General features: G+C 50.0%; 2 protein-coding genes across 5 annotated transcripts in view; one reads left to right on the forward strand and one right to left on the reverse strand.

Moving 5' to 3' along the window:
• VSIR (V-set immunoregulatory receptor) overlaps positions 1-783 on the reverse strand; it is a 31,456-nt gene extending 30,673 nt beyond the window's left edge. The window contains exon 1 of the mRNA XM_072823491.1: positions 687-783. Coding sequence (XP_072679592.1) covers positions 687-768 — 82 coding nt within the window. The 5' untranslated portion in view covers positions 769-783. The remainder of the gene's footprint in view (positions 1-686) is intronic.
• Positions 1-25,306, forward strand: part of LOC140631983 (cadherin-23) — a 78,113-nt gene that overhangs the window by 36,139 nt on the left and 16,668 nt on the right. For all 4 annotated transcript variants that reach the window (XM_072823484.1, XM_072823487.1, XM_072823485.1 and 1 more), the window contains exons 5-15: positions 7,541-7,762; positions 8,068-8,187; positions 8,848-9,028; positions 14,072-14,205; positions 14,661-14,870; positions 15,395-15,502; positions 16,861-16,963; positions 18,318-18,443; positions 19,174-19,377; positions 21,003-21,461; positions 24,912-25,028. In XM_072823484.1, the coding sequence (XP_072679585.1) occupies positions 7,541-7,762; positions 8,068-8,187; positions 8,848-9,028; positions 14,072-14,205; positions 14,661-14,870; positions 15,395-15,502; positions 16,861-16,963; positions 18,318-18,443; positions 19,174-19,377; positions 21,003-21,461; positions 24,912-25,028 (1,984 nt within the window). The remainder of the gene's footprint in view (positions 1-7,540; positions 7,763-8,067; positions 8,188-8,847; positions 9,029-14,071; positions 14,206-14,660; positions 14,871-15,394; positions 15,503-16,860; positions 16,964-18,317; positions 18,444-19,173; positions 19,378-21,002; positions 21,462-24,911; positions 25,029-25,306) is intronic.

The following is a 25,306-nucleotide window of genomic DNA, read 5'->3' on the forward strand; positions in this document are numbered from 1 at the left end:
GCTGTTGTACCGTCTACCCCAGCCTTGCAGAAGCTTCCCGGGACTTTGCTGGCCCATTAGGGATCTTGAGCTCATGTGACCCAAGCCTGAAGGACAGAGGACCACTAGAGTCCATCTGGGTTAGGGATCAGTGGAACTGAAAGGTAGCCAGGAATTCGGGGTGCCCCATGGCTGACCTTATCCTGGCTAGAGGCTCTCCTGGAAGCTCAGTCCTGGGGCAGAAAAGTGATACAGAGGAAAGGCTTTTAGTACTAGGTGACAATGCCTGGGCCCAGTCCCCCTGAGATGGGAGCCCCGGGGACCGCCAGGACATAAGTGGGTACTTCATCACGATCCTGACCTTGTGACTCCACTTTGGGAAACAGCCCAGGGCCTTTCCTGCTGGCAGAGTGTGAGCTCTTCCACCCACAGGAGGTAGAAAGCCAGGTAAAATCAGGTGGAGATTGGGCCCTCTTCCCCCCCCGGCCAGCCTTGGACAGACATGAGGTGGGGTCACTGAAGGGTGAGACCCTAGAGCACCTGACCTTTCTCCTTGTATCCCTTCCTGGCCTGGCCTCACCCAGGCCACCCTTGAGACCAGACTCCTTCTGCCCCAAGGCCTAGAAGGTAGATAAAGAGTGCAGATCCGGGATTAGCAGGAAGGAAGCAACTACCCAGCCATCCCCTCCCCCCATGAGCCAGAATACCTGATTGGGGGCCCAGTGGGGCTTCCTTCCACTTCCTTCTTCCCCACCACACTGCCCACTGGTGTGCCTCCTGGGCTTGCATCAGAGTGAGACACAGGCATTGCCTAAGGTGTGGGCATGGTCCAGAAACCTCAAGCACTGTTTCTTCAGTGCCAGGGCAGGAAGGACCCAGCTGAGAGGGCCTTTGGGGCACTGACTTCCTCCTTACTCCAGAGGCTGCAGAAAGTCAGACCCCTCCCCTTCCCTCCTACCCTCAGGCCGGGTCACAGAAAGAAGGGGGCTCTGTGGGGTAACCCCTGAAACCTGCATGATGGTTAGACCTACTTCTGGGAGTCTGGGGAAGTGGGAAAGGCCAGCACTCCTGCTCCCATCAGCGAGGCTGGAAAGAAGCCCCTGCCTCAGGCTCTGCTGGCACCTCGGGAGGACTCCACGCTGGGCTCCTGGCAGGTGAGGAGTGCTCATAGCTGCATCCAGGCCCATGCAGAACCATGAGATGAACACAGCAGCCTTCCTATATGGCCATTTTTTTTCTCAAACACTGGAGGCATCCACCCTTCGTTGACATATAATTGACATAACAATATTCTATTGGTTTCAAGTGTCTATCACAGTAGTGAATCGATATTTTATACGATATGAAGTAATCCCCATGATAAGTCTACTCACCATACAGAGTTTTTACACTATTATTGGCTGTATTCCCTACACCATACTTTTCATCCCCATGGCTTATTTATTTTGTAAGTGGAAGCTTGTACCCCTCCCTAGTCCCCTTTACTTTTTTCACCTTTTATTTTGTTAGTTCATTTGTGTTTTTTATTCTACATATAAATGAAGTCATACAGTATTTTTCTTTCTTCATCTGACTTATTTCACTAAGCACAATATTCTCTAGATCCACCCGTGTTTTCCCAATGGCAAGATTTCATTCTTTTATGGCTAACATTCCATTGTATAGATATACCACATCTTCTTCATCCGTTCATCTGTCCATGGACACCTGGGTTGCTTCCATAATTTGCCTATTGTCAATACTGCAAAAATGCATGTATCCCTTGGAATTAGCGTTTCTGTATTTTGGGGGTAAATACCCAGTAGTGCAATTACTGGGTCATAGGATAGTCCTATTTTTGACTTTTTGAGGAACCTCCATACTATTTCCCACAGTTTGCATTCCCACCAACAATGCACAATGGTTCCTTTGATTTGCATTTCCCTGTTGATGAGAGGTATTGAGCATCTTTCCATGTGTCTGTTGGCCATATGGCCGTCTTCTTTGGAGAAATGTCTGTTCCTTTCTCTTGCCCATTTCTTAATTGGATTATTTGTTGTGGGAGTGTTGAATTAGGTTCTTTGTATATTTTGGACACTAACCCTTCATCAGTATGTCATTTGCAAATATCTTCTCCCATTCTATAGGTTGCCTTTTAGTTTTGTTGATTGTTTCCTTCACTGTGCAGAAGCTTTTGTTTTGATGTAGCTCAGTAGCTTATTTTTGCTTTCATTTTCTTCCCTCAGGGGACGTATCTAGAAAAATGTTGCTGTGGCTGATGTGAGAGACACGATTGCCTATGTTCTCTTTTAGGTTCTTTATGGTTTCAGGTCTCACATTTAGGTATTTCATCCATTTTGAGTTTTTGTGTATGGCGTAAAAAAGTGGTCCAGTCTCTCTCTTTTTTTTTTTAAGATTTTATTTATTTGGGACACAGAGAGAGAGAGAGAGAGAGAGAGAGAGCATGATCAGAGGGAGAGGGAGAAGCCGACTTCCACTGGACAGGAAGCTTGTGAGGGACTCAATGCCAGGATCCCGGGATCACGACCTGAGCCAAAGGCAGACACCTAACCAACAGCCATCCAGGGGCCCCAAAAGTGGTCTAGTTTTATTCTTTTGCATGTAGCTGTCCAGTTTTCCCAACATCATTTTTTGAAGAGACTGTCTTTCTCCCATTGAATATTCTTTCCTGCTTTGTTGAAGATTAATTGACCATATAATTGTGGTTTTATTTTCAGGATTTCTGTTCTTTTCCATTGATCTAGAACACTTGTGATTTTTTTTGTCTTTTTGATAATAGCCAATCTGACAGTTATGAGGTGATATGTCATTGTGATTTTGATCTGTATTTCCCTGGTGACAAGTGATGTTGAGCATATTTTCATATAGCATTTTCACCTGCTATTGGCCATCAGCAGGTCTTCTTTGGAAAAATGTCTATTCAAGCCCTCTGTCCATTTTTTAATTGAGTTATTTGTTTGTTGTGTAAGTTTTTTATATATATCTTAGATATTAATCCCATATTAGATGTATAATTTGCAATGATCTTCTCCCATTTAGTAGTTGCCTTTTGTTTTGTTGATGGTTTGCATGCAAAAGCTTCCTTTGTTGCCCTTGACTGGAGAGAGTGAGCCAAAAATATTGCTAAGATTGATATCAAAGAGCTTGCTACCTATGTTTTCTTCTAGGAATTTTGTGGTCCAGGTCTTACATTTAAGTCTTTAATACATTTTAAATTTGTTCCCATTATATATTCTTGCCTCCTTTGTCATAGATTAATTGACCATATATGCCTAGGAGTTTTTTTCTCTGTTTTATTCTATTGATCTGTATGTCTGTTTTTGTGTCAGTTCCACACTATTATAATTACTGTAGCTTTGTAGTATAGTTTGAAACCAGGAGTCATGAAACCAGGAGTCATGATCTTGCCGGCTTCATTCTTTCTCAAGATTGCTTTGGCTATTTGGGGTCTTTTGTGGTTTCGTATACATTTTAGGATTCTTTGTTCTAGTTCTGGGAAAAATGCCTTTGGTATTTTGATAGAGATTGCATTGAACCTATAGATTCATTTGGGTATTATGGACATTTTGACAATATTGATTCTTACAACCCATAAGCATCACATATATCCTTCCATTTTTGTGTGTGTCATCTTCAATTCCTTTCACTGTCTTCCAGTTTCCAGAGTATAGGTCTTTTACTTCCTTAGTTTAAGTTATTCTCAGGTATTTTATTCTTTATGATGTAATTATAAATGGAATTTCTTAATTTCTCTTTCTGATAGCTTGTTATTAGTGCATAGAAATAGTCAATTCGTGTATGTCAGTTTTGTATCCTGTGACTTTATTGAATTCATTTATCAAGTTCTAATAGTTTTTTTTGGTGGAGTCTTTGGGGTTTTCTATATATAGTAGCTTGTCATCTGCAAATAATAACAGTTTTACTTCTTCCATTCCTAATTTGGATGCTTTTTATTTCTTTTTCTTGTCTAATTGCTGTGGCTAAGACTTCCAATATTGAGTAAAAGTGGTAGGAGTGAACATCCTTGTCTTATTTCTGATCTTAGAGGAAAAGCTTTTAGCTTTTCACCATTGATGATGTTAGCTGTGGGTTTGTCATATATAGCCTTTATTGTGATGAAGTATGTTCCTTCTATATAATTTTGTTTAGAGTTTCTATCCTCAATGGATGTTGAATTTTGTCAGATGCTCTTTTTGCATCTATCAAGATTATCATATGATTTCTATCCTTCATTTTGCTAACATACTGTATCAAGTCAATTGCTCTGTGGTTGTTGAACCATTCTCACATCCCTGGAATAAGTGCCATTTGATTATGGTGTGTAATCTTTTTAGTGTATTGTTGAATTCAGTTTGCTAATTGTTGAGGATTTTTGTGTCTATGTTCATCAGGAATACTGGCTAGTAATTTTCTTTTTTCATGGTGTCTTTGCCTGGTTTTGGTATCAGCCTCAGAAAATGAGTTTGGAAGCATTCTTTCCTCTTCAACTTTTTAGAGTAATTTGAGAAGGATAACTACCAACATTTCTTTAAACATTTGGCAGAATTTGCCTGCAAAGCTGCCTGGTGCTGGACTTTTGTTTTGGGAAGAGTTTTTAAATTACTGATTAAATTTATTACTTGTAATCAGTCTATTCAGATTTTCTATTTCTTCATAATTCCATCTCAGAATATTACATGTTTCTAGTTTTTAATTTCATTGACCTTACTATTTTTTTAGTCTTTATCTGTTTATTGCCACTCTGATCTTTATTTCTTCCTTTTACTAACTTTGGCCTTTGATTGTTCTTCTTTTTCTAGTCCCTTTAGGTATAACGTTAAATCATTTATTTGGGATTTTTTCTTGTTTCTTGAGGTATACCTGTATCACTATGAACTTTCCTCTTAGAATTTTTTTTTTTTTTGCTTTATCCCATAGATTTTAGAAAGTTGTGTTTTCATTTTCATTCATCTCAAGGTATTTATTTTTTCTTTGATTTCTTCATTGACCCATTGGTTGTTTAGTAACATGTTGTTTAACCTTTATATATTTGTGGGGTTTTTTTTAAGTTTTCTTCTTAGAATTGATTTCTAGTTTTATACCACCACGGTCAGAAAAGATGCTTGATATGATTTCAGTGTTCTTAATTTATTAAGACTTGTTTTATGGCCTAACATGTGATCTATCCTGGAGATTGTTCCATGTGCATTTAAAAAGAATGTGTATTCTGTAGTAGGGGGATGAAATGTTCTGTATATAGTTATTAAGCCCATCTGGTCTAATATGTCATTGAAAGCCAATATTTCCTTATTGATTTTCTTTCTGGATAACCTATCCATTGATGCAAGTGGGGCATTAAAGTCCTATACTATTATTATACTACTGTCCATTTCTCCCTTTATGTCTGTTAACATTTGATATATGGGGGTGCGCAATGCACACGTGTGTATTTTATATATGTGTGTATGTGTTTCATATGTGTGTGTGTGCACACATGTGCACACATGCACATGCACTTTGTTGGGGGAATAAATCCCCACCACCATTTTTAATAAAAATGAACACAAACACATTATGGAAAAGATAAAATCCATATGAGGATTCAAAGATAACATGAGAGATTTCGAAGATATTTCCTTCTTAAGACACTTCAGAGTATTCTTCTTAGTTTATGCGAGTTCCTTCTCTACCCTGGTAGAAAATTTTGAGAAATGTTAAAATAATGCATTTCCCCTCTCTGTGTGATTATTGTTTTAATAAAGATTCATTGAGATTCTAAGACCCAGAAGAATGCCTCCCTGATAGTGGGATTTAGTCCATGTGACTAATGACCACAGACCAGAACCCCAGGAAGTTTGAGCTAGAAGGAACTGTAACTATCAAGTCAGGTTCTTTATTAACAGAAAAAGTCCAAAAAGGAAATGTAATATGCCCAGGGTCACAGAGCTCCATCTCAAGGGTGTCAGCCCTACCTGCTTTGGAAACAACTTTAGCAACCACCTAACGCCCACCCCTCCAAGATCCACAGCTACAGCTCAGTGGACTCACTGCCTCCTCGGGGGCAGTGAAAGTCTTCTTGGTTCTACATCTTCTGCCCATCTATCCCTCTGGAGATGATTCCAGAACCACCCAAGCTGAGTTCCAAAGCCCCAAGAAAAAGATACGCACGAGCTGTCTGCATCCAGCCTTTTTTTTTTTTTTTTTTTTTAGCACTTGTTTTCTGTTCTGTGGCTTTGGCCATGGGCTAGTAGTCATATTCCCTCTACCCAGACATCTTTGCAGTTATTATAACCTTATTATCTAATATTAGTCACTAATTATGGTTTGTCTTAGTCAAGGTCCTGGCAGGAAACAGATGGTACACTCAGGGCTCAGCTGAAGAGAGTTTAATGAGGGGACTGTTTACAGAGGATTGGTGAAGCACCCATAGAGCAGCAACTGCAGGAAGCCATTACCACCCACACATCCAAAAGGACAATAAGAGGAGGTGAGGTGGCATGAGCCCAGCGAGAGCTGGAGCCATGGAAGAAGGGCCATCCAGCAGGAGAAATACAACCCCTGGCACAACTGTAAAATTGTGAAAGAAATGCCCCACCTTTCTTTCTCCCTTCCTCCTGGCTTCTGCTAGGACCTCCTGTTGGTAAACCGCATCTGGAAGCCAGATGGGAAGGGAGCCCAGATGAGGCAGTCCACAGGGGATGTCCTCCCAGGTGGAGAAGCAGAGAATGGCAGGGGGGCAGCGCGAGGGACAGAGAATACCAGCACAGAGCTCATTTCCTTCTCCCATTTATCCACTCTGCTTGTAAAGTGCACCTCAGTCATGTCTCTATGGTTCTTGAGTGCTAATCACTGAGTTCTTGAGTGCTAATCACTGAGTTCCAACTGGCTGGATATTTCATGTGGTCTGATTAAACCAAGCATCAGCCAGGAATGGCCTGTTGCAGGAGAACATATGGCAGAAAATGTTGCTGCAGTGAAGTCATGTTCTCTGAGCTTTATTTTTCACGGTTCAACAAATCCTGCCATTTAATTGCCCCAAACCCAGTGTCTTGCCTCTTAAAAATGCCAAAAATAGGTATTTCTTCCATTTCCATGAATAGTGGGTGAAGCTTATTACTGTGTTGGGCTGAGAACATGACATCCTTGCCTTTGGTGATCTGGCAAGAGGCCCAGGGTCAGTAAGGCCCCAACCCAACCGAAGCTGTGGCCCGAAGGTAGTGACTGAGGTTCATCTCCTATGCTAATTTTAATCACTAGGTTGCTGTGCTGACAAGGATCATGAGGTTGCATCTAGCTTCCGCAGTGCCACGGTTGATTAGTGATGTCTGCCATGGGCAGAGGTAAAGGGGTGGGGATGGCAGTGCCATCTTGGACCTAAACAGTTACCTAGCTTGGCTTTTGGAGGAGCCTCTGTGATTTCCTCCTCTGCTAGCCTGTGACTGCCCACATTCTCATCCTTCTCTCTTTGTCTCACCATATTGGATCACGCTGAGTGATCCCAGCCTAGGAGAACATCCAGCTGTCTGCACTTCAGTCCCTCTAGACAGCTGACCAAGGAACCTGACCACACTCTTCTTCACAGGCCACCACGCACGTGTACGTGACCATCATGGACGAGAATGATAATGCACCAGTGTTCCAGAAGCCCTACTACGAGATCTTACTGGACGAGGGCCCGGACACAATCAACGCAAGCCTTATCACCATCCAGGCACTAGATCTGGACGAGGGGCCCAATGGCACAGTTAACTACGCCATTGTCGCAGGCAACATCATCAACACCTTCTATATCGACAGACACACGGTCAGCAGCTGATGGTGGGGTTTAGAAGGAGGCTCAGCTGGCTAAGGGGATTGGAAGAGACCTCAATGGCATCATGGGAGGTGGGAGCAGGGCAAAGATGGAGTATGAGGGGAAAGTATGGGGGCAGCCAGTGCAGAAGGATGCAAAGCTTGGATGGGATGGCAACAGAGGCTCCCCGTCATGATCGGGATGCCAGAGCACATCTCCTGGAGTGGTCTGAGAGGACCCCCTGAAGAAACTGGTTCCTGGGGTGCCCCACACCCACCACCCATTGATCCACCCTTGTCCCCTCTATTATTCCCCAGGGCATCATCAGTGCTGCCAAGGAGCTGGACTACGAGATTAGCCATGGCCGCTACACTCTGATTGTCACTGCCACAGACCAGTGCCCCATCGTGTCACACCGCCTCACCTCTACCACCACGGTGGGTGGGTGGGAGATGGGACATAGCCTCAACATGGGGGAGGACAGGGTTCAGAAAGCTCTAACAGGGAAGGGTAATAGGGAAAGATTGTCCAGGACAAGCACCTAAATCCAAGAGCCCTGACCTGGTCTTGGCAGCTCAGCAACACTTGCTGTGTGACTTTGAGGAGGTTGCTGAACCTCTCTGTGTGGCTGCATCTATCAGACAGATAGTGATGCCTGCCTTTCTCCCCCTCATGGGAAGAGCACAAACTCTGGTCAAACCAACAGAAGCTCAGATCCCTGCTCTTCCACTTCCTAGCTGTGTGACTAGGCAAGTCTGTTAACCGGCCCGAGCTTCACTTTCCTCCTCCACGAAAGGGAGATAGTAAAGGCTTGTCAGGGTGTGGGAGGAGCAGATGAGAAATAACCATTGTGCAGCAATAATAGAAGTTTGTAGCATTATTATTAATAATAATATGATGCCCATAAAAAGGCTCTGACAATGGCAATAACCTATCCACAGGCATAGCTTGAAAGGCCCTCCCTATCCATGATCCCTGGGGATTCTTGCATCCGCTCCATGAGACAGGATTATCAGACCCACTTTATAGATGAGGGAACTGGGCTCAGCGCAGGGCAAGTGGGATACAGCCCCCGCTAAGCTTGTCCACCATCTCAGGTGCTTGTGAACGTCAATGACATCAATGACAATGTGCCCACCTTCCCCCGAGACTACGAGGGGCCATTTGACGTCACCGAGGGCCAGCCAGGGCCCCGAGTATGGACCTTCCTGGCCCATGACCAGGACTCAGGCCCCAACGGGCAAGTGGAATATAGCATCGTGGATGGAGACCCTCTGGGTGAGTGGGGCCTGAGCTGGGTGTGGAGGGCGGCGCAACCCGGGGCCTCTCCTCTACCCCACTTAGGAGCAGTGGCCTTGAGCTCTCTGGGCCTCAGTTTCCCCACCCATAAGGTGATGGGTATACTCTTCTCCCACCCCTCCCCTTCTTCACAGGGATATGTGAGAACATTCTGAGATCTGAGACTGGGAGCCTTGGAGGATCAGAAAGGCCCCTTTGAGAATCAGATAGAAAATGCCCCTGCGTCACACCCAGAGGAAAGACTCCAGGGTGGAGGGAGGATGAATATCCTTGCCCCAAACCTTCAGGACCCTCTGGATGCATTTAGCACCTGGATTTTTCTGCATATCTTGTTACCATGAATAGCCTTCACAGCTACCTCGGTGACTGTCCTCAGTTGAAGAGGAGGGTTGGCCTGGAGGAGGAATTCCAAACTCAAAGGCCTGGCGGTGTCAGGCAGGGGACACACATGGGGGAAGGGGGTTAGGCAAGACAGCAGGGAGCAATGGAGCCTGTGACGGTCCCAGCTCAGCTCCTGCCAGCGTGGCTATGTCAAAATGTTGGCCCAGAGGAGCTAGGTCTTCCCATCTTCAAAACAAAAGCTAGAAATCCAAATCTCTGTGAAACATCCTGATTCTTAATTGATCATGCCATAAATATCTATTGAGCACCTACCATATGCCAGTCATGTTCCAGGTGCTGAGGATGTGGAACAGTACAAAACAGACACAAGTCCCTGCCCTTAGAGAGCATGTGTTCCAGTCAGAAGACTCAGGGGATGAACATAAGTGATTGAGTAGTTAACTTAGTATACTGGGAGGTGCTAAGTGCTATGGAGAAACACTCCATAGCACTTAGCTTAGCCAGGAGACAGGGAGGGCCAAGCAAAAGCTGTGATTTTAGGGTACACAGGGAGGACCTGTCCAAGGAGGTGACATTTGAGCAAAGACCTGAAGGAAGGAGGAGTGGGTCATGTGGACATCTGGGGAAGACCATTCCAGGCAGAGAGAACAGCAAGTGCAAAGGCCCTGAGGCCAGAGCATGCCCTGCCATGTTCACAGAGGAATATAAGGGCCCTGATGTTGCTGTGAAGTCGAGCGAGAGGAAGAGCAGGAAGGGATGAGGTCAGAGAGCTGGTAACGCCAGATGTCTTGAGCCCCACAGAGCATGATGAGGACCTGGCTTTAGCTCCGAGTGATATGGGAACCATGGGAGGGCTTGGAACAGAGGAGGTACACAATTTGACTTAGATTTTACCAGGACCACTAATTCCTCTGCCCAGAAAAGACCATTGAGGCTAAGGGGTGGAATGGGGGAGACTATGGGAGTCTGCTGCAATCACTCAGGCTGCAGATGGTGTGGCTGGGACCAGGCTGGTGGCATCAGAGGTGGTGACAGGTAGACAGCTCTGGTATATTTCAAAGATGGAACCAACAGGATGTGCTGACTTATGCGATGTGGAGAAAGTCTAAGATGACAGAGGGGTTTCGGTCTGAGCAACCGGAGAGAGGGCATGACAGTCAGCTTGTGGTAGGCTGCAGCAGGAGTAGGTGAGGAGGAAGAGGTGACGTTAGGTTTGAGATGTCAGGTGGGGGGACGCCTGGGTGGCTCAGCGGTTGAGCATCTGCCTTCGGCTCAGGGCGTGATCCCGGGGCCCAGGATCGAGTCCCACGTCGGGCTCCCTGCATGGAGCCTGCTTCTCCCTCTGCCTGTGTCTCTGCCTCTCTCTCTCTCTTTCTCTCTGTCTCTCATGAATAAGTAAATAAAATCTTAAAAAAGAGAGAGAGAGAGAGATGTCAGGTGGGGGTTAGATGCTCAAGCCAGGGCCTCAGGAGAGAGGTCTCTGCTGGAGGCAGGTATGTGGGAGCTGTCACCATAGAGACAGGGAAAGGCCCGAGATGAGAGGTAAGGACTGGCCCAAGGATAGGACGCAAGGTCCAAGGACCAAACATAGCACCTGGGGTGTCTTTGCAATCAAGAACCTAAAACTTTGTTAGAGCGAGGCTGGGAGCCTTGCTCTCCATTCCATTTACTCCAAAAGTCCCTTCTCTGGCCAAGCATTGTGCCTTCCACTTCTGACACCAGCAGAGCAAGGGACTTTCTGTGTTATTCTCACAAACACAGAGGCTTTATGGTTGCGCGGGTGTCCCTGCGCCTGTTCGCCGGGCTGCCGAAGCTTCATGCTGGGCAGGCAGCTGAGTCCCTTCTTGGTAAGAGGCCGTCACTGCACCCAGCTTTGGGGTCAGGCTTACACCTGTATCCTAGCAAACTGCAGGCTCCTCCATGCCATGGGCCTTTGGAGTCATGAGCAAAACCTCCCGGTTAAATTTACACATGATCATGGTCAGCCATAGGAATTTAGGATCTTATGGGTGTGTCGCAGGAGACAGAGAGGCACCACACACACACACACACACACACACACACACACAGAGACAGAGGAGTAACAGAAGCTTGGGATCCGCTTCCCCCAGGAAGGAAGAGTAGATGTTCCAAACCCAAAGATAACTTCAGGGTCCCAGAGCACGGCCCCATTGCAGGTTGGACAAGTGAAGGCTGGGGGTGTGACTGGCTCCCACGAGGCGCAGCTTCCACGCCCCCCCCCCACCGCTCCCCCTCCCTCCTGGTTCAGTGACACCATGGTGGTGCCTTGAAAACTTGACATGCTACAAATCAGGGCTGTTTCTGTGGAGAGCCAGTGTAGTGCCCCACCAGTGGTAAAGGCACATGCCAGGGCCACCCAGGTCCCAGCACTGCAGCCTGAGCCTGGAGGGGCTCCTGTTGGAGGGGGACACAGCAGGCACGACACTGTTTTTGCAAGGCCCACTAGGCTTGACAGAGAGGATCCATGGTCAAGAAATAGCTGGGAGGGATCCCTGGGTGGCGCAGCGGTTTGGTGCCTGCCTTTGGCCCAGGGCACGATCCTGGAGACCTAGGATCGAGTCCCACGTCGGGCTTCCGGTGCATGGAGCCTGCTTCTCCCTCTGCCTGTGTCTCTGCCTCTCTCTCTCTCTCACTGTGTGCCTATCATAAATAAATAAAAAATTAAAAAAAAAAAAAGAAATAGCTGGGAAACAGACCATATCCCCTTGAGCCCCTGGCTCTTACCTTGGCCTTCCCAGGACCTCCAGCGGCTCCTCCCAGTCAAGCCCACTCCTCAGACCTATCACACATCCTCATCCTTCTTGAAAGACCCCCACTGCCTGGGCTTCCTTTCCAGGTCCCCCTAATGATACCAAGACCTGCACAGATCCAGCACACATGAGGCGGACCAGGCTTTGTCCAGCCCCAGAGCAACCCTGCAATGGCACCTCTTGATTGGCCCATTCTCCATATGGGGACATCGAGGCAAAGCTCAGTAGCATGCCCAAGGGCACATGGGAGTGAAGTCAGGGTGCAGATGGAGTGGAATGGGGGCAAGCTGCTGAGGATAATTTGTAGTGGGGTCCTTGGACTGCCCACCTCCCCGATCTTCAATCCTTGAGCTGATTTCATGGGAGTCTAGCCCAGGCCCAGGCCCCCAGAGCCTTAGGCCTTAGGCCGCCCCCCTGAGCTCTCCGAACCCCTTTCCTTCCTTCAAGACAGTGGCTGGCTTTAGAGACAGGGCTGGATGCCATCTGATGGCACATGGTCAGGGGCCCAGACAGGGCTGGGAAACCCCTTAGAAAGGGAATCCCCAGATCTTGTGAGCCCTTGAAGTGTCAGGCTTAGGAAATCCTGCTTCAGATAGCTTGCACCCATCCAGGGAGGTACAGCCCATGAGGCTGCAGGTGGGCCACAGAAGGGCTGCCAGTATAGTCAGAGCAACCGGAGCTGAGGGCAGGGATGGTGAGGCCGGATGGGAAGGAGCAGGCAAAGAAGATTGTTGGCGGTTCGGGCCTCCACCCTTGCCCCCACGTCCAGATGCTGCGTGTCCACCAGCAAGTTGATGCCCCACTCTGGGCCTTTGCCCCCAAGCATCAAAGGGACAGTGAAGCAAGTCATTCCTCTCTGTCCTTAGTTCCTGGGGACAGTCCCCTTGCCTCCCCTGCTCTTCTCCTATCCCCCTGGGCTCCCTTCTGCCCTCCCCGCCACGCGCTACCTGTCCCCACCCTTCCCTCCCAGCACCCCCCACCCTGTGCGCTCTGATGGCGGTGTCCGGAAGACCACTGCCCTGTGCGTGCAGTGGGCTGAGACCTGGAGCCCTGGATTTTCGAATACTGGTTCTGGAATGAGCTTAGGCAAGTTGTCACCCTTCTCTGGACTCTCCATTCATTTTCCGAAGGACGTGAGGGCCTGGATGGTCTCTGAGGTCCCTACCAGGTCAGTCCGAGAACCTGAGGCTCTTGCTGGGGACACTCTCAGACATCCGGGCCCCTCGGCCAGGCCGGAACAAGGACCAGAGCCAAAGGGCCAGCTGAGGGCTTTCTAGTACATCAAAGGAAAGAAGTCAGGTCTGACGAGAGGCCGAGACGTGGCCCCAGGCCTGGCAGGAGCCTGTTGACACATCAGCTGTGGCTCCGACCAGGCCTGTACGTGGGGCAGCTGGGGCTCCCCTGCCCTCCATCATTTCCGCTCTATCGTACTCGGGGTCCCTCACCAAGAGCAAGCCATTCGCTGGGGGTAATACATGGTATCTGGAAGGAATGGCACGTTACGGGGTACCCGAGACCTTCATTAACCCGTTTCTGATCCGTAGTGGTGAGAGGGTGCCTGTGTCAAAAGGGGCCCCCACTTTTGCCGACGTAACCGTCTTACTTAGGGTCAGTCCCTGTGCTGTGTCCTGAGCGTGGCCCAGGGAAGGGAACTGGCCCGGGTCTCAGGCCCGCTGGGGTAGAAGCAGGCTCGTGAGCACCCGCACCTCTAGCGCTGCTCTGTCCCCCTCGCTCCCGCACTGCTCAGCCCTTGGCAGGCTCCCTGAGGCTCTGAAGCTGGGGTCCAGGAGGCCCCGCACCCAGCCATCCCCCCCACACGGGCGAGTAGTAGGAAGCGGGGGGAGGCTAGGGCTTTCCGGAGCTCCCGGCCGGTCCCAGCTAACTCAGCCTCCCCCGGGGCAACACGCAGGGGAGTTTGTGATCTCTCCTGTGGAGGGGGTGCTGCGGGTCCGGAAGGATGTGGAGCTGGACCGGGAGACCATCGCCTTTTACAACCTGACCGTCTGTGCCCGCGACAGGGGGGTGCCCCCACTCAGCTCCACGGTGAGTCCAGGGCCCCCATTCCAGTGGCTTCCCTTCACTGCTCCCTGAACTCTCCATAGAGATTTCTATATATATATATATATGCCCACCCTTGCGCCCAGAGAGGCCCCAGGCTGACCTGGAGCCAGTCCTGACCCTTAGGGCCCTAACAGAGCTGCCAGTGCCTCTCGGGGCTCCCTGGGACCTGGCAGCCAGGGCCATGCAGAGCTCCCCCCACCCAGACGGCCTGGCCCCGGTGCCCACCCGCTGCCATTTGCACCCTGCCCTCTGCCCCGGCTCTGCCTCTCTGCTTGCTGCTTCTCCTCATTCTCATCCTCATGCCTTTTTCATTATCCTGGTCTTCCTCCGTCTTCCTCCTCCATGGCCACCTGCGCCTTTCCTTTGCAATCGCCATCCCCTTGCTCTCCTGCCTCATCCGGAGCCCATCACTTCTCCTCTTCCCCCATCTGCCCCAGATGATGGTAGGGATTCGAGTGCTGGACATTAATGACAACGACCCCGTGCTGCTGAACCTGCCCATGAACATCACCATCAGTGAGAACAGCCCTGTCTCCAGCTTCGTCACCCATATCCTGGCCAGTGACGCCGACAGCGGGTGCAATGCGCTCCTCACCTTCAACATCACTGCGGGCAACCGAGAGCGGGCCTTCTCCATCAATGCCACGGTACGGAGGCCCCAGGGCTCCTTCCGAAGAAGAGGGCCCTGCCCTAGAGGCTTTCTGCTCTGCTGTCTGGGCATCTTCTGGTTCACCTTCCTCCTCGAGCCTCTGCCCTCTGCTGGGACATGGGGGTCTCTGGGTAGCATGGAATCCTGGATTTCCAGCTGAGCCACCCCTGGGGTCCCTGTCACCCCGAAGGCTTGCTGTGTGCAGAGATGGGGCCAGAGCCTCATTCCAAGATGCACCAGCAAGTCCTCATTTGTCCTGTTGGGGTGTTACCAGCTCCTAGCCCCTGCAGGGTCTTCAGGGGGCCCACCCCTTTCACACAGCAAGACTGGGCATTGGTGGATCACTTGCCCTGGCAAGACCCTGCCAGCCTTTTATGGCCTTCTCGACCAGATCTTGGGCAGTTTAGGGAGAGAATTCACACCTGCCCCTGTGGCTGCAGGCCAAGCAGCTGGGCATCTGTGGACCAGAGCCCAAAACGAGGGGCAGGTTGCTGCTCAGCTCACCAGCCTTCCATATCTCAGACAGGGGTCATCACCGTGAACCGGCCACTGGACCGCGAGCGGATCCCAGAGTACAAGCTAACCATTTCCGTGAAGGACAACCCGGAGAACCCACGCATAGCCAGGAGGGTGAGGCTGGAGGACACAGGGGAGCAGGCCAGAGATGGCAGGCAGCATGCCTGGGGATTAGATGCACAGGCTTCAGAGTGAGCAAGTGCCCAGTTCAAATCCCAGTTCTCCCTGTCACTGAGTGTGCGGCTTGACACATTTCTCTCATACCCCATTTTTCTTCTCTTCTGCAAAATAAAGACCACCCCTACCCCAAAGTTGTAGAAAGGACTTGAAGGAGCCAATATCTAGACAGTTGTCAACGGTGTGCTTGGCACATGGCAAACACTCAAAGAACACAAGCTGTCATCTTTTCTCCCCATACCACTGACAATTGAGCACACACCACAGCTGTGTGTGCATACGGACCTGCATACACTCACAAACACATACTCTGGGTTCTGAAAGGGTTGCGTTTTCCAGGTGGCTTTCCCTCAAAAGCCAAGAAAGTTGGATGTCTTTGCTAAGAGGAGGTGGGTATTGCAAAGCAGTCCCTTTGGGAGTAAGAGTCAACCCTCTATCCCCAGCACATGAGGTCTGGGGCAGAGCCCTGGCCAAGAGCCCTTGGGTCTGGCTCCTCTCAGCTCTGTTTCTGATGGGCTGCATGACTCACTGCCCGTTCTGGGCCTCGGCTCCCCCATCTGTATAAGCCCCTCATCTGTGTTCCTCTCCTTTCTTCCATCTCTCACCTCCTGCCTCCTCCTCTTCTCCCCCGGCTCTCAGCTCCCCCTCACCTGTCTGTGCTGGAGGAGGGCTGGGTCATCCTGGAAGCAGCAGCCCTGGGGGAGGGAATCAGGAAGCCGGGAGGCTAGTCCCCACTCTGCTGCTAGCTTGCCCTGTGGCTTTGAATAGCTGCCCCACCTCTGGGCCTTGGTTTGCTCAGCTCTGCAATGGGATGGCATCCAGGGATATGGAGAGGTTCTAAGATAAGGACTCTACTGTGGTTTTTGAAAGGTGTGAGGTACAGCACCGGAGGAGAGTTTGGTTGAGCCCAGACTGGAGCATCAGGCAGGCCTACAGGGTCTGAAAACAAGAGTCCTCTTCCTGCCAGAAGCCCTTTCTTGCCAGGAGATGGAACATGATTAACTGCTGTTCTCATCCATCCTGGTCACTTCACCATACCTCTGTGAAGGAGTTAGGATTCCCATATGCCAGACTGGAAAACTGAGGCCCAGATAGGAGACATGATTTGCCCAAGGCCACCAAGTGAGCTGCTAGCAGCACAGCAGGGACTTGAACCCAGGTGTCTGGACCCCAAGTGGGGGCTTTTTAATTGTCTACCTCTGCGTCCTGACCCCCCATCTCTCAGCCCTCCTCCCACCGGAGCGTTTTTGCTAGAACCTGTCCTACAACCTATCCTTCCCTTGTGCCTCCCTCAGGATTTTGACTTGCTGCTGATCTTTCTGGCAGACGAGAATGACAACCATCCCCTCTTTACTGAGAGCACCTACCAGGCAGAGGTGATGGAGAACTCTCCCGCTGGTAGGTGCCAGACGCCCCTGGGAACTCCTGCTGCTGCCAGGCACCACCTGGGCCCCAGATGCCTGAGGACCTCCCTTGCGCTTGATAGGGGCCCGGCTGAAGCCTGGCTGGGGAAGCGGCCTCGCCACATGGCTGAACACAGACCCGGCAGGTGCAGAGGGTGTGGACGGGAGGAAGGGGCACAGCTCTGAGGGGCTGGTGGGCCCCAGGTTGCCACACCTCTTGGGGACCAACCAAAGAGGCCATAGATCTGCTTGGAAAAGAAAGCTGTGATCATTAGTCCCCAAAGTGGTCTGAAAGCAGCCCCATTACCACCCCCCCAAGAGGGACAATTAAGGCATGAAGACTACCCAGGAAGGGGGTAAGCTCACCCCGCCCCACTCCCTCACCCCTGGAATACAAGGCATCCTAGGGGCTTCTGGAAGCTCAGGGAGCATGTATAATCAGAGGAGGGGGGCCACGGCGCCCCACATAGGCCAGCCTAGCCCTTACCCTGCACAAGTACACTGGCCAGCCTCCCCCTATACAGAGGAACAGAATCTCCTTTTTCCTGTGCCCCTGAGGAGGCCCCCTCACCCCTCCTCCAGCCTCCCAGCCCCAGAAGCTTGGATTCTAACTCAGAAAGAGATGAGCTAAGATGCTCCTTGTCTCCCTGGCTGGATATCGCCCCCCGTCTCTCAATCCTGCCTGTGTGCATGCTCACACATGGATATGCCAGTACGTGCCCATGTCAAGGCATAGGTGTGGGTTGGCTCATGCACACAGACACACATAGGTACATGGGTAGGGGCCTACACAGTGTGCTCCGGGTGCAAATGTGCCCACTTGCAGAGTCAGACAGGTGCACAACCATGGGATCCCCGGCCTGCTGGCGCTCGCGTGTGTGTGCACTCATGACCGAGGACATGGGAGTCCTGCACGCACGTGGGTGTCACGTATTCCTAGCCAGGTACAGCCAGACACCTGTAAAGAGCGTCTTGAGCACACACGTGCAGACAGATGGGGCCGGATGTGCATAGCTTAGACAGGGCCCACACACTCAGGGAGCCCCCGACCCTCCCATGGAGTGACCCTCAAAGGCTGCTGGGAAGGCAGGCGCGCCCCAGGCGGGCCAGAGGGGCTTGCTCACGGCTCTTGTGTTTTCTCCCCAGCAGGGCTTTGAGGCTGCTCCCCAGGCATCTGCGTCAGTCTGCCAAGGCTGCCGCAGCCCGGCCCAGGGCCTCCCCACCCCGTCCACCTCACCTCCCTCCCTCTCATCCATCGTCAGCCATGGCTCACCGGGGCAGGGGTGGGGGAGGGGGAGGGCGGGGGCCAGGTCGGCCCTGCAGTGACCCCTCTCCACCCCCCGGCCCAGGGACCCCCCTCACGGTGCTCAACGGGCCCATCCTGGCCCTGGACGCAGACCTGGACGTCTATGCCGTGGTGACCTACAAGCTTCTGGGCTCCCAGAGTGGCCTCTTTGACATCAACAACAGCACCGGTGAGGCCTCCGTGCCACCCCCATACTCCCAGCCTGGCTCCAGTCTTCCTGCTAGGGTGGGAATGACCCATTGCTCAACCTAGGGCCTCGCTTCTCAGCACTAGATCCAGGCTCTCCGTGGGGACCTCATTCCTCCCAACCCCCATTTTGCAGCTGGACTAGGCCCCCTAGGGCCAGGCAGGAGGACCCAGCAGGAAGCTTGGAGCCAACATAAGGGACCCGCTGGTGTATAAGCTCTCAGGCAAACCCCCTCCCTCCATCTGCCCATGCCCTGGGCAGAGGCTCAGGCCCCTAATCAACCGGAAGCAGCCGAAGGTCTATCTTCAGACCACATCTAAAGTTCCCCAGAGACCATGTCCCATCATTCTGGTCCTGGACAGGAGACCAACTGGGTGACAGGTGACAATAGGGAGGGATATGCTGGCACCTGTCTCAACAGAGCAGGTCAGTGCTCCTTCATGGGCCCCTCATCGTAGGCAAGACTCTGGAACACTGCAGAGGGTACCTGGAGGGAGGACAGTCACAGGGAACTGGCCGTAGGGCCCTCCACAAACATTGCTTGTTGAGCCTCTGGGGAAGAAAGTCACTGTGTTGTCTTCTCTGCTCCTCTTTCATCTCCTCCCCCTACCCTGCCCCTGTCTCTCTATCCCCTCCTGACTGGCTCTTGCCCTGTCTCCCCACTCTACCCCTTTTCCTTTGTGTCTCCCTGGTTGGTGGTACCGGGTGCCAGGCGTGGTGACAGTGGAGTCAGGTGTCACCATTGACCGGGAGGCCTTCTCACCCCCGGTCCTGGAGCTGCTGCTGCTGGCTGAGGACATTGGACTGCTCAATGGCACAGCTGGCCTGCTGGTCACCATCCTGGATGACAATGACAACTGGCCCACCTTTAGCCCATCCACCCTCACTGTCCACCTGCTAGAGAACTGCCCACCAGGTAAGCAGGGCACAGGCCCCAAGCCCCAGGCAGGAGCTACTTGGTGGTCCACAGGGATTGGAGCCTCACAGGCTGGAGACAGAATTTACCCAGTGGAGAGAAAGAAGGGCAGTAGGGTGGGTGGAGAGAGCACTGGAGAGGAAGTCAGAAAAACCAGACCGCCCTCACTTATTTGTCTGTAAAATGAGATTATTAAGATATGTTCCATCCATGTTCCTAGATGGAAAGACTGTTTTAAAGTCAAAATAGGATTAATATGATTCCCATTAAAATCAGACATGATTTGGAGGGTATATTTGATTATGAAGGTCATCTGGAAGAGTTAGAACATTTTGAGATAGAAGTATAAATAAGGCAGATTTGCCTTTCCAGATATTAGAACATATTACAAAATTGCAGTATTTAAAACCACACAATATGAATACGAGACTCTGGGACAAAGTAACCCAGAATCATATAAGGATAAATTAAAGAAAGTAATACTATGTGATGAAGAAAACAATGAAGGGTACCTGGCTGGCTCCGTCGGTGGAGTGGGCGACCCTAGTTCTCAGGGTTGTGAGTTCGAGCCCCACATTAGGTGTGGAGATCACTTAAAAATAAAATCTTAAAAAAAAAAAAGGAAAGGAAACAATGAAATCAGTTGTGAAAACTACTTATGCAAAATATTAATATTTAGTATATAATCTCACCAAATATCAGACACCAAAATGAAACCCAAAGAGATCCTAGAGAAAATACAAAAGAGTAGAAAACTTTACAAGTAAAAGAAGAAACTTTGCTGAACATTTTTCTGAGTTCTGATCAAGAAGTTCTAAGCAAATGAGAAGAAAACTATCATAATAACAACCAATATTAAAATGCAAACAAACTGAGAAAAAGATAAGTCTCCAGTTATCATAATTCTATAATTTGCATACGTTCACAGATAAGGGGACAAATGTCAAAAGCAGACTATTTGCCAAAGATATTACTAATTGCTAACAATTTGCAAAAGATATTACTAATCATTAAATTATTAAAGATTTTTCAATCTCTTAAATAATCCCAGAATGGGGCACCTGGGTGGTTCAGCGGTTGAGCGTCTGCCTTTAGCTCAGGGCATGATCCTGGGGTCCTGGGATCGTGTCCCACATTGGGCTCCCCACAAGGAGCCTGCTTCTCCCTCTGCCTGTGTCTCTGCCTCTCTCTCTGTATCTCTCATGAATAAATACATAAAATCTCTAAAAAATAAAAATAATCCCAGAATGTGAAATAAAGTTACCCACAAAGTTGCAAACATGCAAATTGTGTAAAGGATACCTACTGGCAAGACCCAGCCCTTAGGAACCTCCAACAAATGTATCCTGGTTTAAGTTTTTTTTTTTTTTTTTTTTTTTTAATTTATGATAGTCACAGAGAGAGAGAGAGAGAGAGAGAGAGAGAGAGAGATGTAGAGACACAGGCAGAGGGAGAAGCAGGCTCCCTGCACCGGGAGCCCGATGTGGGATTCGATCCCGGGTCTCCAGGATCACGCCCTGGGCCAAAGGCAGGCGCCAAACCGCTGCGCCACCCAGGGATCCCCGGTTTAAGGTTTTTGCAAGAGGCCACTTTGCTCAGCCACTTCCCATCCCCCCCCCCAATAGGATTCTCAGTCCTGCAGGTCACAGCCACGGACAGGGACAGTGGCCTCAATGGGGAGCTGATCTACCGAATAGAAGCTGGGGCTCAGGACCGCTTCCTCATCCACCCAATCACTGGGGTCATCCGTGTCGCCAATGCCACCATCGACAGGGAGGAGCAGGAATCCTACAGGCTGACAGTGGTGGCCACGGACAGGGGCACTGTCCCTCTCTCCGGTACGGCCATCATCACCGTCCTTATTGACGACGTCAATGACTCCCGCCCGGAGTTCCTCAAACCCATCCAGACGGTGAGCGTGCTTGAGTCGGCTGAGCCGGGCACCATCATTGCCAACATCACCGCCATTGACCGCGACCTCAACCCAAGGCTCGAGTACCACATCATCGGCATCGTGGCCAAGGACGACACTGACCGCCTCGTGCCCGACCAGGAGGATGCCTTTGCCGTGAATATCAACACAGGTACAAGGGCCTGCTCCCCTGCCACCCCACTCCTGACTCCCTGCCCCAGCCTCTGTGCCCTCTGCTTTCTTCTTGATCCTCTTCTTTCTGTTCCTCCCTTCCTCAGCTGTTCCTCCTCCTACTCTCTTCCCCCACCCCCAACACCACACTGTTCCCTCTCTTCCTTCTCTCCCCTGGCTCCTTCCCTCTCTCCTCACTCCTCCTCCTTCTCCTTGGACCAGCTCCACCTCTCCTTTCAGGTTCCCTCACTCTACCAGTGTTCCCATGAGAACGCCCCCCTCACCATACTCTTGCCAGTACTAAATATTATAAAGCTTTCATGTTTGTAATTGTGTAAGGAAAATGAGACCTTGTTTTAATATGTATCTCTTTAATAACCGGGTAGTTGAACACTTTCTTCAAACATATGCTAGTCATTTAAGTCATTTGTAAATTTTATATATACCCTCGATGATTTTCTTACACTATCACAAAACAAACAACTGTGGCCTTTCGTTTTTTATCTTAATTTTGATGGCTTTACCATTTTCCCGGGAGTTTCATGTTTTTGCTACTCCAGGGTGTTAGGAAGGGGCCATGGGACCCCTATAGGTATACTTATTAAAAGGCCCAGGAGAGTGACAGAAAAACTAATGTGGCTATGACAAAATTCTAAAAATCATTGTTACTCAGAGAAACATATAGTAAAACAGCAATGAGATATTAATTTTCTATATGTAATTAAGATACTGGACAGTATTGAGTATTGGTGACAATGTGAGGACATCAGAACACTCATACACTACTGTAGAAGTTTAGACTGCTTCCCCCATCTTGACAGCTATATTGCTATATTGCATAAAGTACACTCATACCTCATGATTCAACAGTTCTGCTCCTAGGTATATGACCCAAGGATATTCTCAGGTCAGTAACGGGACTGTATGCCATGCTACCTGTCATGGTGGGAGTTGGAGGCCACCTGGGCATCCATCCCTGGGAAATTGGAGAGCAAAACATGGTGGGTATATACACCATGAATACTATACAGCAGCCAGAAGCAGTAGATTAGATTCACAGAGAAATGTGGGTAAACCTTAAAAATAAGGACTTACTGAAAGAGTAAGAAGTAGAATGGGAGATATGAATAGATATAGATATAGATATCACAATCCCATTTGTGTAAAGGTAAAATACACAAAAAAAATAATACATGATTTTCAGGAACACTTTCAAGTGAAAAATATGCTTCAGTCCATTATAGTGATTGACCATCAGAGAAGGACAAACATTATATGGTCTCGTTCATTCGGGGAATATAAAAAATAGTGAAAGGGATTAAAGGGGAAAGGAGAGAAAATGAATGGGAAATATCAGAGAGGGAGACAGAACATGAGAGACTCCTAACTCTGAGAAATGAACAAGGGGTAGTGGAAGAGGAGGTGGGGGGGGTGTGACTGGGTGACGGGCACTGAGGGGGGCACTTGACGGGATAAGCACCGGGTGATATGCTATATGTTGGCAAATCGAACCCCAATAAACAAATATACTAAAAAAATGTAATATAGTGATTGGCAAAGGGGATAAGAGGGGAGAGGAGTATGGGAATAAAAGAGAATAGATGCATACATAAAACAAGAGTGGTACCAATGAAAAAATAAATAAATAAATAAATAAATAAATAAATAAATAAATAAATAGTGGTACCAATGATCACAGGGTGCAGTAAACCAAAGAGTATGATTCACTCAATATGCATCTGAGGCCCAAAGGAAAAAAGAAGACAGGAAAACCATGAGCACTTGAACAATCTCAATAGGTTAGCCAGGCCCCAGGTGAGCAAGGTTGCCCGCCGCAGTGGCTGGTCAGGACCATGGAAAGCTGCCCTGTGCCCTGCCCGACTTTATGCTCTACTGATGCCTCTACCGCTTTTCTCTTCTCTGTTCTCCCTCCGACTGACTCTCTTCTATTTTTCTTTCCAGTGTCTTCTCTGCCCCCTCTTCCTCATGCTTTCCCTCCCTCCCTTGCTTACCTTTCCTCCCCTTTCCTCTTGCCAGAGCCTCAGCCCCTTGAGTGCTTCTATCCAACGGGGTTCCCACTTGCTCCCCTGGCTTCCTACCCGCCTTCCCTTCCACTCCCTTCCCTCTCAAACCTCCTGCCCCTGTCTGCTCTGAATCCTACCGTCCCCCATGCCCTGCTCTGTTCCATCCCCTCTACACCCTGAACTAACTGATGTTAACCCTCTTCTCTCTTCCTCATGGCTGGCAGGCCTGCAGGTTTGAGCTCTGTTTCTCTGTCACTTGCCACCTCATCTCTGCTTCACCCCATTGTCTTCCTCCATACCACACCCCTACCACCCTTCCTGTCCTGTGGGCCCAGGCCAAGGCCGTGGCCCAGCCTTTGCAGACTGAATGCAGCCACCCTCTCCCCATCCTCGCTCCCCAACCTCGGGGACGGGGAGCGAGAGTAGGAAGAGGAGGAGGAGGAGGAGGCAGCGGCCCAGGGTAAGTGACCGCCCCATGGCTGGGGACCCGAGGAAGACAGAAGCCCATCAGGGGATCTGCCAAGGGGGAAGGGAATCCCAGATATCACACTGCTTGAGAGGGAGCTGGAGACAGAAAGTTTCACCTAGGATCAGGCCACCAGGCCCTCCAACAGAGCCAGCCCTGAGATTGGTCCAAGTGGGTCTCTCCAGTTCAAGCCCAAGCCTCTGGAGGGTTCCTCTGTGATTCAGGGGCAGGCAGGGGCTGGGGGGGTGGTGGTCAGGAGAAAAGGAAACAGCTCCTTGCTAGTACTAACACAGGTCAGTACTCCTTTCCTGCTATCAGGCCCTGTCAAGCCTCACTTAAGACAAAGAGATAGGCCTGACTACCCAGTCCACCCCACCACTGTCCCCTCCAGGGAACACCCTCAGGGATTACTAGCTGCCTTGACCTTTTATACTTGGTCTCCCTAGAATACAAGCATTGTTTAAATTGTGATAAAACGCACATAACATAAAATCTATCATGTTAACCATATTTAAGTGTACAGTTCAGAAGTGTCAGTATACTCACATTGTTGTAAAATATGAGCATTTTTGAAACAAGCAATTACGTGGCACTATGTGTCAAGCACCATTCTAAACCCTTTGCAAATGTAAGCTCATTTTACAGTTATGATCCTCAAAATAGCCCCATGCAGTAAGTATTGTAATTATCCTCATTTTATAAGTGAGGAAACAGGTGCAGAGATGTTAAATAACTCTCCCAAGTTCACCTGGCTAGTGAGCAGTGAGTGAGGGGCAGAGTGGGGTGCCCCCAGCTTGCAGATGCCTGTGGTCTCATCCCAGCCAAAGATGTCACCGGCAAGCCCCAGTTCTACTGGGGATCATTGCCCTTGGTGTGGTTTGGGAAAGCTAGCCAGGAGCGCCCCCTGGGAGGCCCAGACGTTATGGGGTTCCCCTCAGACTGAACCTAGTCTGGTCTACAGGGTCCGTAATGGTGAAGTCCCCACTGAACAGGGAGCTGGTTGCCACCTATGAGGTCACTCTCTCAGTGATTGACAATGCCAGCGACCTCCCAGAGCACTCTGTCAGCGTGCCAAATGGTAAGATTCCCCCCAGGCATCTCCCTTGGGTAACTCAGAGCCCATCAAGGCAGAGGCAGCAGGCTGGGGACATGCACAGTGGGGGATACAGAAGCCCAGAACTGTGTGTGATCTTGAGCCCAAAAGCTCAGAGTGGGAAGAAGGCTTGATAGAGGCTGGATGGGGATTGAGAAACTGACAGGCCAGCCGAGACTTAGGCCAGGCTCCCCTCGTCAGAGCCAGTGCAGAGGGTGTGGCTGGCATGTGTGACAGGGATCTCAGATCCAGGAGCAAACCAT

The sequence above is a fragment of the Canis lupus genome, chromosome 4, assembly GCF_048164855.1.
Source record: "Canis lupus baileyi chromosome 4, mCanLup2.hap1, whole genome shotgun sequence".
Lineage (NCBI taxonomy): Eukaryota > Metazoa > Chordata > Mammalia > Carnivora > Canidae > Canis > Canis lupus.